General features: G+C 39.1%; 1 protein-coding gene across 3 annotated transcripts in view; it reads left to right on the top strand.

Moving 5' to 3' along the window:
* Positions 1–14,415, top strand: part of LOC135987680 (blood vessel epicardial substance) — a 55,053-nt gene extending 40,638 nt beyond the window's left edge. For all 3 annotated transcript variants that reach the window (XM_065632730.1, XM_065632732.1, XM_065632731.1), the window contains 4 exons: positions 327–435; positions 2,431–2,598; positions 6,425–6,566; positions 14,095–14,415. In XM_065632730.1, coding sequence (XP_065488802.1) covers positions 327–435; positions 2,431–2,598; positions 6,425–6,566; positions 14,095–14,219 — 544 coding nt within the window. In that variant the 3' untranslated portion in view covers positions 14,220–14,415. The remainder of the gene's footprint in view (positions 1–326; positions 436–2,430; positions 2,599–6,424; positions 6,567–14,094) is intronic.
* Positions 14,416–17,582: the final 3,167 nt, after the last annotated feature.

Genomic DNA, 17,582 nt, shown 5'->3' with positions numbered 1-17,582 from the left:
CAAAGCCAGTTATCTAAAGGAAGCCCGATTCTTCTCTGACTGTGTAGCATAACCCTTCAGATCTTTTTAATTTCGAATAACAATATCCACGAGGATACACACCACAGTTGGCAACTCAAATTGGCTGGCAGCCTGTTTTGCTAGGAATCAGTGGGAGTTTAGGCAGAAGATAGCGTAGTTCTGGGGCTGAAATACCAGAAAAGGAACATAGTTTCACCTGTTACCTTCTGCATTACCACTGTCAATAATCATATCTGAATTTAGATTGAATTAATCAGCTACTATGACTCTAAAATGTTGATTCATACATTTTTTTTTTTTTCCAGAATGAAGGTGTCTTATCGAGGGCATTTTCTACATAATATTTACCCCTGTGCCTTCATAGATTCTCCTGAATTTCGATCAACACAGATGAACCGGGGTGAGAAATTCCAGGTACACTTTGGTTTAAAAGTCACTGCCTATGAACAAACGAGATAATAAAAGAACAGAGTATAAGTTTGATCAACAACAAACTATTTGGCTTGCATAATTTTGAGAGCTTTCTAGTCCTGGTGTTTTGTGGACCATATCAAAAATAACTTTTAAAATTAAGTGCTGCAAAACAATATTATCATGGCATTCCCTGAACAGCCTGGCTTTTGCTATTCTGTTCTCTTTTACTGTTTGTGAGTTTATGTAATGTTAAATGATTATTCAGGACAAATAATTCAAGAGACCGCTTTATCAGAAAAAGAGATGATGTGAGCAGTCTCATCACTGGTTCAAAAACAGAAAAGTAAAGTTAACTATTGTAATACTTGGTGTTACTAAAATGAAAGACTAAAAATTCAGGCACTAGTAATTGGTATTTATCTAAATGTATGAATACTTCTGTCACTGAAAGTTGTTTAAAGCAACAAACTGAAAGAGATAACACTGTTCTGAATAAAAATATTCATACAGAGGACAACAAGGGTGTATGTCTCTAGCAGTGTAATTATACTAGTGCATTAAAGGATATATTATGGTTTGTGGGGAAAAAAATTTGTTAGATAATTTTTTTCACATAGTAGTGAAACGGCTATTTTGCTACCTCTTACTTGGTATTTTTAACCGCCTATGTGTAGTAATGACTGGACAGTAGCTGGCTGGGCACATCCACACGGATACCCTGGCAGAAGGGGAGGGAGATCAATGTAGACTCTAAAATCAGTGATTGATGTCATATGTTCCAGTCAAACACTAGGCTTAATGCCAAGGAGAGAGAACTGTCCAGATGTATTCATTTCGCAGCAGCGAGCTGTCCTGCAGCACGTCCGCCTTCGTGGCACAGCTTATTTCTCTCGTAAGTGACTGGACACGAATCGGTCCCTCTGAGGGAAAAGGCTCGTGCCTTAACTTCTGCCTGCCTTAAAAATTATTGTAGTCTGGTGCGGGGTACATCCTTCACTCGTGAGTTCTGCTTGTTACTGCCATATAAACACTCTCAGCATTGCCACTGCAAGAGGACACAGATCCAGTCTTAAGGACCCCATCTGCTGGCAGCGCTGGCGAATTCCTGCTCAGCCTGTGTGCCTGTATGACAGACTGTAACATTAAAATCCATGGATACGTGACAGTTTCCCGTTATTTCTTAGGCTTTGTATATTTTTAATTTTTCAGGAGGTAACGTTAGCTTGCAATAGCAGAGGCCACCAGATTTCTTCTGCAAGTGACTGACTTTTCCTTGCAAAACACACTGTTGGGTATCACCGAGCGGTGCAGGTTTTGATGAGCTGTAGGCCTCTGCCAGCACAGGGGTATGAACCTGACAGGTCCAGCCTCCCAGGAGAGGGTACAAGCTCCTCCGTAACTATTGTTAGCTGAATTATCAGTAACTGAGCAAATGGAGCCTTAGCTCAGCTGCTACAAGGTGGTACTTGTGGAATCAACAGGGCTGACAGTGAAGACAGATGAAAATAAGTTTTGGTTTTTGGTTTTGTTGGTTTTGGTGGCGGTGGTTTTTTGGGTTTTGGTGGTGGTTTTTTTTAATCACTAAATACTCTTTGGAGATCTTGAGAAATAGCAGTTGTTCTTGTTTGGTGGCAGCAACATAAAACCAAGCAACATGTGGGCCTGCTGAGATGTGAGTAGTGTCATCACTGTAGGACTGAGTTTATATGTAAATCTCCTCTAACATAAACACTTCTACAGTCTGGGAACTTATGAGAGACTTTTTCCCCTATTATCTCCCCCAGGTTTTCTGAGAAACAAACTGGCCACAGTTATCAATTAAAAATATTATTATAATAAATATCTGAGCTGTTTGATGTTTGTCAACACCATGTTCTAAGGGATGGTGAAAAGTTATGTGGTTTTAAGAGTTCTTTAACTGGAGGCATAAATAAAATGGTATTGCTTATTTTAAAGCAAGAGAGGAGTTCTAATTCTGAGCATGTATTTTCTCAGGTCACGATTGTCGCAGATGATAACTGCAAGTTCCTGTGCTGGTCCAGGGAAAGGCTGACTTATTTTCTGGAATCTGAGCCATTTCTTTATGAGATCTTTAAGTATCTTATTGGCAAAGATATTACAAATAAACTCTATTCATTGAATGACCCCACCTTAAATGACAAGGTAGGCAAATGAAGTCACATTTGAGAATTTTCCTTCGCTACATAAATGTATTGTTACTTCAACTTTAAACCCTCTTTAAGCACCTTTTTTTTAACCTGCTGCTGTCAGTTGCTGAATTCACACTCACTGCCTTTTAGTGCCAAAGTATGAGTCAGTGCAGCGCTTTTGTCAGAAGCACTATTGGTTAAAGTTAGCACAGTAATGTGCAAGAGAGCTGAATAACTGAGTTTCAGAACTGATTGTCTAGCACATTTCTAGCCGACTAATAGACATGATGGTCAGTAGCTAAAAAGATGCTTCTCTCTGGATGTCCTTTCTCGTTAATAAATGGGTGCCTTTGTACAAAGAAGCTTCAGGGTTTTTTTTCTTAAAGAACTTGCTTGCAGGGGTCAAATAACTGGGTAATACTGATTACCAAGAAGAATAATTTCAACGTGTGTTTAGGGGTTGCAAACGCAAAACAAAAAAAAGGTACGTTAGGTTGATATGATGTAGTTAGTGGAAGGAGGCACAAAATATACATAAAATATTAATACATCTAAAATATTAAGTGGTCTGAATATAACTTATTCTTCTATGCATGTAGAGGGAATGTATTAGGTGTCGCAGAAAATGATCTGGATGTAGTCATGGATATATTGATTATCTTGTTTTACTTTCATTTTGTCTCCTTAGTTATTGCAGAGTAACGCAGCTACTGGTTTGATTTTTTTTTTTTTTTGGTGTGTTTGTTTTAAATTATTTATATAGGGGCTGTAGGGTTCTCATATATAATTTATTTTAAGAACTTTCATAATCATTTATGAAAAGCTTTATAATTTTATAATACAGTATTTTCATATTCTGTCTGTATTGATTTAACTCTAACTTAGACCAAAAATCGTTCTCATCAGATTGCCCATAAATATCTCATGTATATGTTAAATGATTGCTTCTGCAAAGTTGTGAATTTACTCGACAATGATCTGAAATGAATGACTGCCACTGCTACTATGCAACAGACTTCAACAGGCTTAACTTGTGATGTCTTTATGGTTAATTAGACACTGTAACTTTCCTCAATTTTTTACTGGCTATTGAAGGGGGGAGGCACGGGGAGAAGAATTGCTGAAGAAACAATTTAATAGCAATAAAGCAATGCTTATTCTGTGTTCTGATCGATGAAACAGAAAATTACACTGTCTTGCAATCAGATCTTCAAAACTATTTCAGATCACGGTTTTAATCTTACTAATATAGTAAGATAAAAGTGATCTAGCAGGAATGTACCATCTATAAAATGCATCTTATAAAGTGTGTGGTTAAAGCTGCTTTTTTTTAATAAAAAAGAATTACAGGGGACACTGTATTAAACCCCACATCTACATAAATAGTAAGGAATTTCTGGACCATGGCATCTGAAAGGAACATGTAGGGATGTGCCTCCTGTGTATGCTAGGGAATTGCATTCAGACTCCCTCTCCTGGGAGAACACTATTTTCCACACTCTTTCTCACCTTGCCTTTTTTTTAATTCTTTTTTTTTTTGTCGTCATCTTTTTTCCCCTCCTCTTTTTTCTCTCTTTTTTCTTCCATGTTTTCCTTTCTCTTTTTTCTATTCTCTATTTTCCTTTTTCCTTTTTTATTTTTTTTTATTTTACACATGGATGACAGCATTAGGCTGTCACACCTGGCAACAAACTTGTGCTGCTGACTTCTGGCACTGTAGAGCTTCAGCACTAGTATAAATATTTCTTGAAATGAAAGTATAATAGAATATTCATGGTAAGGTTGGAATTGATTCTTTTAAGTGAAAGGTCCTTATCATACCTTCCAAGTATTAAAACAGACACACACACACAAAACCAAACCCCACTCAACCACCAAACTTTGCCCCTCCTTTGACTTAACATCTGCACATGCTTTTCTAAGAACAACAGCATGAGAATTTGTCATCAGAACATTAGTTTTAGGCTTCTTTGCAAGAGTAGTGAGCTCCCCTGACTTCTGCCTCCTTCCTTCTAATCCTCATCTTGTGCTGCAGCTGCAGATATTGCTCATTAAGTGACAGTCCTTGCTGTTTGAAAGGTTCATTTTGATTAGTGCTGTGCCGTATGTGCACAGCCTGGAAAATCAAATGGATGTCCAGCCTGTTGGGCTAGGTGAGATCAAAGCTGAAAGGGACTTTCTATTCTGTACTTAACCTGTGTTTCCCACTGCATCACTCGGTTATAACTATATAATGCACAGACGAGTCAGTATGAACAGCAAAGTTCCATTTAATTTTATTCCAGCTAATAACAGTTTGGATGCTTCTGTTTGCCACTTTGTTTAACACACTGAGTATATATTTCACTAGACATCCTGAAATCATATATAGATATGTAAATGTGACCCCACAATTTTATGTATATTTCTTAATTAAATGATATTTTCACTTTAACTTAAGCGTGTACCAAGTCTTTAGTGCGAATAGTCACACGAATTTAAGATTATTGTGACTCTTTTATCACAGTAACTTTTGAAAATGTATGTTAAAAAAAATCAAGAGTGAGCATCTGGGAAATTTATAGTACCTTTTTATGTTTTCACAAATGAAAATCCTGTTACACAAGATCTTCCTATGTGATGTAGGACCAGAACTGTCTGTCAAGTAAATTCTCCTTCATTTCCCCGTTGCCAGCACCCTATGGGCATGTCACTTGTCACAGGCTTCATTGTCAAATACACATATTATTAGTGTCAAATACACCATGTTATTTTTAGCTGGTGACAATCTCAGCAGAAAATTTTGTAGTAGACTTCTGTACACAGGGGACATACAGGAGAACAACTGAGCCAAATTCAGTACAGATTATTAATGATCAAGATCATAGTAAGAAGATACCGTATGTTGGAAAACAGAAAAGTATCCATTTATTTGTAAGGAAACTTGTGATTTTTCTCCTACTTAGAGAGATTTTTCACTACTGATGGGAAAATAGTCATTGATCTCTGTGTGAAATAGGGTGCTAATTCCTGAAAAAGTTCAGTAAAGTGGAGTTACCCCTATGCTTTTGTCATTGATTACTACCTTTCACACACACCTAAATAGGATTCTGACTTGCAGTAGCACTTAACAAGGTCCAATATATGGTTTCATATAAAAGTTACAGTACAAAGACTACTGAACGCAAGTGAAAGCTCTAAGACCATTTGACAGGCAGATGATAATATTAATATGAGGCATTTAATCTGTCTTCAGTAAAATCAAGATCATCTACTAGGAAGGAATGGCATTCACTGTTTTCTAACGTGATAAGATGAAAAGCTAGGAAAGTGAACAAGTATATTTTAAGACATAAATTGCTAAACTCTATATATAGCATGCTGTTTTCTTTAGCAAGGAGGATCAGGCTCACAATAAAGGCTGTATTTAATTGCAGAGCATCATGCCTGAATACTCTAGGTGAACCTGCTTTAGTGGGTTGGTTGGACTAGGTGATCTCCAGAGATACCTTCCAACCCCAACCATTCTGTGATTCTGTAATAATGAATTATCGAATAATAAAAATTAACCTTTCTCTAGGAAAATACATTAAAAGTCCAGTATGAAACAGAATTAAAATTGAATAACTAATCTGTCGTTTCATGCTTGTCAGTGTTCTAATTCCAATATATTACTGACATCTTCTATTTTCATTTAAATCAATTTACACTGCACAGAATCTTCTGCTTTAACCAATGTCTTGATTCATGACTAGTCATAGCTGAGACGAGAGCATCTATTACAAGGAAATAGTTATTTTCCATTTTTATTTTAATTTGCTTGATACCCTTTTAAAAATAATAATTTAATTTTTTTTTAGGCTTCAAAAAAGATTGATCGACAGCCTAGTCTGTGCTCACAGCTCTCTGTGATGCAGATGAGAAACAGCATGGCCAGTACCAGTGACAGTGAGGATGGCTTGCAGATGTTTCTTCGCGGGACTTCCTCTGCATCCTCTCTTCGTGAGTGCTCAAAGTAGTTCATACCAGTTTTGAACGCAGCTTGGTGTGATGATTGCAGAACTCCTGTTGTTTTCAGTGGGACTAGACTGTAGCTTTTTGGATGCTGCTGAACATCATCAACTAAGCGGAGGGACCTAACTGTAGGAAATTCATAAGATGCATAAGGCTTTGTATGCTAACTGAAAATATCTCATGTAGATACTGGCAAGAAAATAGCATGTATAGTAATTTTTTTGGCATAATGCTAATGTGTAGACATAATATGGAATGTTTATAGCGATGGGACAAAACTATGAATATGCAGTGCCTGTCACAGTAGTATCTCCTTTTGTCTGTGACTGGTGCTTGTAGAAATTAAAAACCCAGAGAAAACATTTCCCCTCAGCAACTTGGTGCTCTGCATTTCCTCCCAAGATAGTTTGTATGGGCAGGGTCTGGAGAAATGTGGTATGCAACCAATATTTTGTTGCCACCTGGAAAATCTCCAAAAATCTTATCAGACTGTCCTCTCCTGTGCTTTGTAGGACAGGAGTAGCAGAGAACAGATGAAGTGAGGGAAGAAGCAATGTCTGACCTTTTTGCTTCTACTTTTGAAATTCCTCTATAGAAACCTTCTAAATGATTCTAGGCTTTTGCTGTTGCTTATTTTTAGTTCCCCTGAATCTAAACTTCAACAGTAGCCTGAACTCTGAAAGCAGCTTTTGAACAAAAAACCCAGAAAACGGGCAATTTTCTCACTTGGCGTAAGCTGTTAGTTTAATGGCATTTAAAAGGATCATATAGGATTGTTTCTTTTTATTTGGGAAATGTTATTATTTAGTAATTAGAATTCAAATTTATGAGGGAAAAAACCACCGCCAGCTATTTATTATGGTTAAACTCTTTGCTAAGAAGAGAAAGTGATTTGAAGTATTTGTGTTTCCTGTTTAATTATCTGTTCTCCATTGTGTTCTTCACAGTTCTCATCCAGGAACTCCTTCAGACTTGGAGGGCCTCTCTGTTTTCAGTCCTTAACATTGGTATAGTCTGCACGCCCAGATAGATCGAAGCAAAAACCCTGTGTCTTACCCTAGTAGAAAGTTGAGGGTGACAGCTGGGATATAGTTTGAAAATTCCACTGTTGTTTTCTTTATTTCTGGTCTGTTCCCTGAAAGGACATTTAGAGTCACAAAACAGTTGAGGCTGGAAGGAACTTCTGGAGATCATCTAGTCCAACCCCATGTTCAAAGCAGGATCAGCTAAAGCAGGTTGCTCAGGGCCATGTCCAGTCAAGCTTTGGATATTTCCAAGGTGGAGGGTTTCACAACCTCTCTGGGCAACCTGTTCCAGGGCCTTACCACCCTCACGGTGAAAAAGATTTCCCTTACTGTAACTCATTACTGTTGTCCTTTGTTCTTTAGTGCATGCCTCCGAGAAGAGTCTGGCTCTGTCTCCTTTATACCCTTCCATTAGGTAGCCGAAGACAACACTAAGATCCCCTGAGAACCTTCTGTTCGTAAGGCTGAACACACACAGTTCTTGCAGCCTCTCCATGTACATCATGTGCTCCAGCCCCTGACCATCTTGATTGCTCTCCACTGCACTCGCTCCAGTATGTCCTTGTCTTTCTTGTACGGGGAAACCCAAAATTGGACACAGCACTCCAGATCCTGTCTCACAAGTGCCAATAGAGGGATTAATCACTTTCATTGACCTGCTGGCTATGCTCTTGCTAATATGGCTCAATATATGGATGGCCTCCTTCACTGCAGGGGCACTCTGCTGACTCGTATTCCATTTTGTGTCCACCAGGACTGCCAGGTCTGTTTCTGCAAATCTGCTTTCCAACCAGCTGATGTCCAGCCTGTACTGCTGTGTAGGTTTGTTGTGTCCCAGGTGCAGGAAATTGCTTTTGTTGAACTTGTCGTGGTTTCTGTCAGTTCTTTTCTCCAGCCTCTGAAGGCCCGTTCTGACTGGTTGTCCTACCCTCTGGCTTATCAACAGTTTCCCTCGCTACTTGGCTGTTGTCTGTGAACTTGGTGGGAGTACAGTCCATCCCATCATCCAGGTCATTAATATATTGAGCACTATAGGCCTTGGTATTTGCCCTCAAGGGACACTGTTGGTAACCAATGGCCAGCTGGGCTTTTTAGTGCTGCTCACTGCCCTGCGAACTCCACAGTCCAGTGAATTTTTCACCCAAGCTGTAGTCCATGTATCCAGTCCCTTTCTCACCCATTTGACTAGAAGGATTTTAAGGCAGGCTGTGGAGGCCCATGCTACAGTCCCGGTAAACAACATCCACAGTACTCCCTTCATCCACAGAGCTCATCATCTCACCACAGAAGGTGGTCAGACTGGTCAGACACAATCTCCCCATGGTACATCCATGCTGGCTGTTTTCATTCACTATTGTGTCCTTCGTGTGCTTGGATATGGCTTCCAGGAACACGTAGTCCATAATCTTTGTGGGGACTGAGGCTAGGTTGATAGGCCAATAGTTACGTGGATCCTTCTCCTTGCCCTTTTTGAAAATGGCCATGACATTTACATTTTTTTTCTCTCTGACTGCCATGACCTTTCCAAGATGATAGAGAGAGATCTTGCAGTTGCATCAGCAAACTCTCAGCACACTTGTATGCAGTCCATGTGATTCCACAGTCTTGTGTTTGCCCTGTTAACTTAAGTGGTCTTGGATTCAGTCCACCTTTCCTGTAAGTCAGGTATAACTCTCCCAGTCTCTACCACGAGACTCAGAGAACTGGGAGGCCTCAGGACAAACTTCTAAAGTAAAACCTGAGGCAAAAAAGGTATGGAGTACCTTTTCTGTGTCCTTTGTCCCTAGGTCTTGTGCCTCACTGAGCCATGGCCTTACAGTTTTCCTCGTCTTCCTTTTGCTGTTGGTGTATTTGTAGAAGCCCTTCATGTTGCCCTTCATTAGATCCAGGTCCAGCTGTGCTTTGGCTTTCCTGCATGCTTGGGCCATGTTTCTGTATTTGTCCCAAGCAGCTCATCCATGCTTCCACTTTGTGTGTGTGTCTTTGAGTGCTGTCAGGACTTTCCCCTTCGACTATGCCAGCCTTCTACCACGCTTGCTCAACTTTCTGTATGCTGGAATGGACTGTCCTTGTGTTTTGAGGAAGGTATTCCTGAAGATCAGCCATCTCTCCCTTGCAGGCCATGTCCCTTGTGTTCCTGCTAAGTAGATCCCTTAGCAAGCCACAATCCCGTCCTCAGGTCCAGGGTTGTAACTCTACTATTTGTCTTGCACAGTTCTCAGTATCTTAAACTCCACCAGCTCCTGGTCATTGCAAACGAGGTTGCCATAAACTTTCAGCTCCCTGATGGGTTCTTCCTTGTTCATCAGTGACAGGTCCAGCAGAGCACCACCCCTAGTTGGCTCATCGATCACTTCTGTGAAGAAATTATCTGCTACACTCTTCAGAAATCTTCTGGACTGCTTGCGCCCAGCCCTGTTGCCTTTCCACCACATACTGGGGTGGTTAAAGTTCCCCATGACTACCAAGGCTTGCGATCATGAGGCTTCATCCAATTGTCTAAAGAAGGCTTCCATCTACTTGCTCTTCTTGATCAGGCAGCCTGTAGCAGATACCTGCCACGAAGTCTCCCGTATTGGTCTGTTCTCTGATCTTTATCCATAAGCTCTCAACTGGCTTTCCACCTGTTCCACGGCAAAGCTCCATGAAGCTGAAGCCATTCCTGTTTGTAGAGTGCCCTTGGACAAATTTGCACACTCAGAAGCCTGAAAGAAATTGTAAAACTGTGTTTGTGCTATTAGCTAGAATTAAAATTCTCTTGCAGGCGTAGCAGCAAAACACTTATACCAGTATTTCAGCTTTGGGAGAAAGTAATCTAAATGCATAACATGTTCAGCTGTAATTACATTAATCCTAAAGATACATCTGTGCTTAGAATATACTTGATAAATACACTTTCCTCTGTTGTACTTTTCCTTGGTTTGTTTACCATATTTTCGGGTGTGCTTTTCCCAAAAGAGGGGGTTAAATGTCTTTTATGTTCCAAAGTTGCCCAGCGCAACAGCAGCTGGTATAGTTGATATTGCCAGGGCCACCATCACACTGGCAACAGTAGGTGTGGCAGCAGCATCCCCAGTCCAATACTTCCCTTACTTTTGGGGAGGCAGAGGGGTCACCCATGCAAAAGTGTATCGTACACCTTGGGAAATACCGTCGTTTATTTCTCCTTTGCCTTTTGGTTAATGTGAAATTTCTGACTTCTATGAAAGGTTGATAAAAAATCTCGATGAAAGGTTATTTATCTCACTAAACTGTAACGCTTCAATCTTTCTTTTTGCCGAAATAGCTTGTTAATTATTCCTGGGTACTGGCATTGCCAATGAGGGGTTTGCTACCAAGGTGAGCTCTGCTTAAAGATTTATATTCAATGTGGATTGTGGCCATGTATGCACTTTTTCTCAGATCACAGGCAAAACTGAACAAAAAACCTGCCAATTACCTTACCACTGTTGTGTTTTAAAAACATTCACCTGGGTGCTCTCAGTGCAGCAGTCAGTCTTTTTTTGGGGTCTGTTTTTTAAGATTTAGTATGAGGTACATGCTACGGCACATACTGTCCCAGTGCTGTTCCTTTGGATCCTCCTCTGCAATCATGCATTTGTTCATTTAAAAACAAACAAAACCCCAAAAAACCGAGAAGATTTAGTGAGGAAATGACAATCTCTTTTTTTTTCTTTTTTTTTCTTTTTTTTTTTTTAAATTAGAAGGAAAAATGAATAAGATCAGTTTATTTGTACAGGAGCTCTACAGGGATACTGTCTTGTCATTGCTAGGTGATCGAGTGTTCTGTGGACAAAAGCTTCCCATTACAAATACAATGTTTGACTACCACAATACAAATAAGTCTTATACTCCTCATTTCCATATTTTTAAAAACTGAGCATTTACATTTCTGTATAATGCAAACTTTTAAATTGTTTTTATCTGTGCTATGAACTGAGCTTTGGCTCATTTTCTAAATAAATTGATATAAAGTTTTTTTCAAAGTGTTTAGTAGTGAAAGAATGAAAAATACTAATTACTAGGCCCCAAACTATGATCACTAACAAAACTGTGTTTTGAATTTAATTAACCAAGAAACCCAACTAACTGTTTGCTTTTATATTAAGGAAATAACCAACAAGAGTTCTATAATGCTTACGGAGTGAGTCGTTTGCAGCATGATGTTTTCTGTTGATAACATCACATTAACTCAGCAAGCATCCTCAAAAAGGTATTAAAGTGGGATTTGTTTATCACATAATACTTGTGCTTGACATCCATGATCCATCTGTACGTAATTTATTAGTAAATGAAATTGATGTATCTCTTTTTCCAAAATTTGAGTTAAGCAGAAATAGTTCAACCTGATCACAAGGGTAGCTTCACCTGACTTTCACTCATTTAAAAAACATTTCGGTATTAGTTTCTATTGAATAATTCTATTGCTTGATAGTCATTCATATACTTATTAATGATACATTATTAAACTACTTGGTTTAGATCACTTAGATGAATCTGTATTTGCAAACTCCTAAGCTAGGCAGGAATGTAGGAAGGTTTTGGTTTGGTAATGCTTTTATTGGTATTATCTCACTAGGTGTGCTCCCTGTGTTATACCCAACTTGTGGTTAAAAGCAGGATCAGATTTCATGGGAAATGCCATTTTAATAGGCGTCGGGGCTACAGTCCTTGAGACAAGGCAACAGAGTAGTGTATGGAAGGTCTGGATTCAAGATCTGACTCAATCTCCTGAACATCTGTCCATCACTGGATAGAGGCACCAGTAGACAAGGTTTTGGAGAAAATAAGGGCATGTCTTTGAATCAAACAAATTGACAGTATTAGACCTTATATTGGACCTTGTTGAACAAACTTATGGCTTCTTCTAATTTCTGGAGAGAACTAAGCACTTTTAAGCAGAAGAAAACCATTCTAAAAATGGCAATAAACTATGCTAATAAATCTAAAAAAAAAAAAAAAGCTGAAACTGTATTAATAATTCAGCATTTTCAGGCATCCTTGCCTTTGGGTGTAATTTGTTGGCATCTTCCAGCAAAGTCAGTTTTGCATCCAAGTGTACCCACAAGCCTTGGATTTGGACAATTAAATGATCTAGTCATCACTTGCTTAGGCCATAAATACCCATTATCTATGTGAAAAGAAGTGTTTAACATTCCCTTATTTAAAAATGTGTTTGAGTATCCCTTTATTGTGGCAGTTAAAGTAGCTTTTGAATGTCAGAAGAAAATACTAATACATTGTTAACATAAACAATTCTGAAAAAGCTAATTCCAAATAGTGTTTGTGTGAATGTGACTTAAAAATGCAGTAATAGAGTAACCCGCTGGTCTTGCCTGTAGCTGTATTTTGTTCTTTCTGTGTAACACATGCAGTGCAAAGGAGTCCTTCTTCATAAACAGGCTTCATTAGCAGAGCACCTTACTATATATGATAAACTTTTAAAAAAGTAATAAGAATAGCCCTGCAGTAAGAGTATATTGCGGCTATCCGTATATTTTTCAAGAAAATTCAACTTTTTAGCTTGTATACAGACATTCTGTCAGACAGGACCACTACCTCTTGCTCTTTTCCTCTAAAATGGTATTTCAAAGATTTCCCTAGTCTTTTTGGTCATCATATGCTACTTGTTTACAACCTTGTACCACTGTGGTGGCTTAAGTCTAGAAGAGAGTACTGAGAGGAAAAAAATGTCCAAGCACAGAAGCAATTTCAGAGTGAACAATGGGAAATAAACCTGTTTGGCTGATGTCAAAGGAACTCTCTGGATAAACCCTCATGCTGAAAGTTTAACTACAATAGCAGTAGTTTGCAGCAGTATCTTGCACAAAAACTCCACTCTGGCAAGCTTTATGAGTTGCTGCTTTTTTAAAAGATTGTCTTGGAGCAATGAAATCACTGTCGCTCAAAAGTTATGTGGCCTTCACCTGTTAAGCTATCTTGTTTCTTTGCAGCTGTTTATGAGGTATTATATTTTCCATAAGTTTTACATTGTCATACTTTTTAAGGATGTTAGGGCTGTGATCATGTACCCACCTGAAGTTTGCCCAGTATACCAAGGAGTTCTTTCATAGGTGAGGCAAGTGTACAAATGTACGTATCTTTTATACGTAGGATATCCATGTCATGTCATCATTTGTGGAGAAGAATTAGTGGGTAAGTGTAACAGTGAGAAAACGTTTGCCAGGCACACAGCGTTGGGGACCTCATGCAGTCGGGATTTGCACTGAATTTGAGGAGAATACTGTGCCTGTGGCCGGCCACAGGGTTTGAACCTCGGAGATGTTGCTGGTTCATAGCGGCGTGGCTGTCCCACATCTTAGGATTTCCTGATGCCTGTGGCCAAATAACAAGGAAACCTTCCCCTAGAAAATCCTTTCATGAGGGAACTAGGACAGGTTCATCAGATTGTGTCCGCTTTGTCACAAATATGTGTATGTAGCAGGTATGTGTTTTTAAATTAATTGGTAATTTCTTTGTAACTGTGGCAGGCCCGGGTCGGACGTCTCCCTACCTGAGAACTTCAGCAAAAATGAAGCCAATAGAAGAAAGCGTTGAAGATGACGTCTTTGAAGCATCATCTGCTGATAAGCTTGAACTCCAGCGGCTGCCTTAAACAGATGTGTCCTCAGGTGTATTAGAGCCTGTACCAGACTCCAGTGCAAGAGGAAGAAGCTGAATTTGGGAGGAATCTGAAAGAGAAAACCACCTCTCTGTGTTTGAATTTACCACGGCATATGTCAGTGGTTTCTAGATGGAAATGTCACATTTTATTTTAGTTCTAAATAAAATAAATAAAACCCAGAAACTTTTATGGGTTTTGTTTTTGTTTTCTGGACAAGGATATTTGCTTTATTTCTACTTTGACTCTAACCATCATAAATTTAGTATTAAGTGTTGGACTAGCCTGAAATATCTAGAGACTTATTTGGTGGAGAATATCCCCAGTTTCATTTCCATAAGTTTCTTAGAAACCTGTATCTCAATGCTTTTCAGTGGGAGATTTTGAAATTATGTTTCCAAAGCCGTGTTGCTGTTACCTACCATCATTATTGTGAGAGTCTCATGTGAAATGGTACATGCACTCTTCTGCACCTTTTGGTAGGTATTTGCTTCTAATTCCGGCATTTCCCAACCTGACTGCTTGTCTCTGCAATTGTAATAATGACTTCAATTTTTCTTGGCCAAATATTTAAATTCAGTGTTGCCTTTCCAACCTTAACTTGTTCTTCTTTAGGAAACTGTATTGCACTGAAGCCTATGCTTCTCCTTAGCCTCATCCATGGAGTGATTGTGCTGTTTTGGATTAACCTTTCCACACAGCAATACATGAGGTACAGGTGACACTTGATGTGGGAGGTGCAGCTACCCACTTTTGAGGTCCGAACTGAAATTACAGTAAATCACAGTCTCATAACGGGAGACATTGGGAAACCTTTGTAAGAGGCACTTGTAGCAGTCCTGTCTGTGATGTGTGGAGACAAGTAGATGGTAGCTGTCCTCCTCTGCTTTGACAATCCTTGAAATTTGTTATGCAACAAATAGTATATATTAACTAAATGTAACAGAAAATACATACTATCCCATTTATTGAATTTCACAAAACTCCAGTATGTACAATAATAGAAGTTTGGCACAAACTCTCAAGCAGTCAGAGGTGTCAGAATCTGGTTTTGCTTTGTTTTCTGTTGCTGTTTTAATTCTAAAATTTATCCTGACAAAGCATCTTCGAATCAGCCTGCGTCTGACATAACCCACTTATTGCCTCCTCAAAAGCTTCTGCAATATCAGAATATGCAGATAAATGATTGGAAGATTGACGTGCATTTTTCAGCATTCTGCTTCTGTGAATTTAAATCCGGTGTTTAATATTACATCAATATGTCTTGTGGTTTGGCCAGTTTTGCATTATGAAAAGTGTCACACTGAGGCAAGACATTTACTAGTTTATGTAAGTAGACGTAAAATATCTTTATGACACACAAACAAGAGCTCATTGGCTTCTGTTGGAGCTGATGTAGCTTATCATCTAAATCTGATTTTATGTTATGAAAGTCTTTATATGTAAAACATAGGAAGTCCTCCTGCAGCTGTTATAACTTAGGCACAAGTGTTAGTTGGAATAGCTTTCAAAACCACTGGTCCTTATGTAATATTCCCAAACTTCTGCTGGTTTTCAAACCCCTTTAGAGAAGAAAGCCAAGCTGGTAGAATAGAGCTCATATAGTTTAGCAAAAACCAGAAAACCCAGAGTGGCTAAAGTAAAAATAGTGGGTTTCTTTCTTCTGCTTCCCTCTTCAGCAGAATAATTTCTCATCTAGCGTTATAAATTCAAGCAATATTCAATGTCCTGAGAGGTTGCATCTCCTGAACAGAATTAGTCTTAAAAATCAGGGAGGCTCTGCAGGAGCAGAGCTCTGCACACCAGTTGTATATCACAGCTTCAGGACCAGAAACTTGTCTGCTGGGAACAAGACCCAAGTCATCTTTATGCATGCAAAGCATCACACATGCTGAGGATACAACAGCAATAACACTGCAAATCATGGTAACTAACTGTGATAGTCTACCGGAAGCAACATATTTTATGACCTAAAAGTACATAACTGGAAATTTTTAAATGCCAGATGGATGGGTAAAATTAACAGCAAATAAGTTTACTTGCTAAACACAACTTGCGAAGTCTGTTTACCTATGCTCCTGTTGTCTCAAGTGGAGCTGTTATGGAGACAACAGAAGTTAAAAGACACTGCAGCCTGCTTTTCTCTATTGAGGCACCCCTCTCAATGGCTGTTGCAGAAGGCAAGTAAAACCATCCCATAATAATTCAGATCTAAAGGAGAAGCGTTTGTGTGTGGGAGTTGCTGTGAGGCCATTTTTAGCTCATTTCAAGGTGTGACTAGTAAATCAAACATAAACCAACACATACTTTTAAATCATAACGTCATGTTCTGTTGGTGATAACTGTTACTATGCAGCAGATGTGAATCATACTTGCAATTAGTTCTTTTTTACTAGCCAGAATGCCTGTGGAGGGGAAAAAAAAAAAAAAAAACACGAAAAGGAAAGGAAGATACTTCATCAAAATATTGGAGGGTTGGTTGGTTTGTGGGGTTTTTTTGGTTTTTAATTCTGTGATTTCAATCCATTTCTATAGATACAGTAAAATACATATTGAGTACCATGTTTGTCAGGGAGACTGAACTTCTGAACTTAAGGATGTTAATCAGCTGTATCGAGAATTGTCTTAGTCATTTCAGGCTCTGTCCTGCTCTCATTAGCAAAGTGCTCTTTGTCTTGTTCTTAAATCGTGTGGAATGAACTTCACGTGGAGCTGACCCAGCGTCTCTTCAGCTGTAACTCATAGGCACAGGAGCTTGTGTACTCCTACCCCAGGAGGTAAATCTGCTTTGAAGAAGTCATACAAAGACTGGGAAAAAAAAGAAAGCGGGGAGGGGGGCTTTAGAGAGGATTCAGAAGATCAGCTGTAGCCCAGTGCTCAGGAAATCAGGCATATAAAAAATGCTCCAGCTGCAGAGCCAGCAAACCTCTAGACCTTGATTAACACGAAGAAAGGTGCTGGTCACTACCCACAGCATGTTTCTACAGGCTGAAACCAGCACTCAGGTTGTAGTCCACGGAACAGGCTGCCCAGAGAGGTTGTGGCATCTCCTCTGCAGACATTCAAAACCTGCCTGGACACATTCCTGTGTAACCTCATCTGGGTGTTCCTGCTCCGGCGGGGGAATTGGACTAGATGATCTTTTGAGGTCCCTTCCAGTCTGGGATTCTGTGATATTTGCGGTAAATAGCAAGCTTAGAACAGGTCAAGTCAATGATCAAAACTATTTCAATAATACAAAAGTAGTTCAGATAACCCTGGTTTTAAAGTGGTCGTTTTATAAACAAACCTAATTTATTTAAATCTTAAAAAAAGAAATCTCAAACTGTTATGCAAATACTAAATGCTTTATTTTTT

This window comes from Caloenas nicobarica, chromosome 3 (genome assembly GCF_036013445.1).
Source record: "Caloenas nicobarica isolate bCalNic1 chromosome 3, bCalNic1.hap1, whole genome shotgun sequence".
NCBI classification, from domain to species: Eukaryota; Metazoa; Chordata; class Aves; order Columbiformes; family Columbidae; genus Caloenas; species Caloenas nicobarica.
This window is presented reverse-complemented; position numbering and strand designations above follow the sequence as displayed.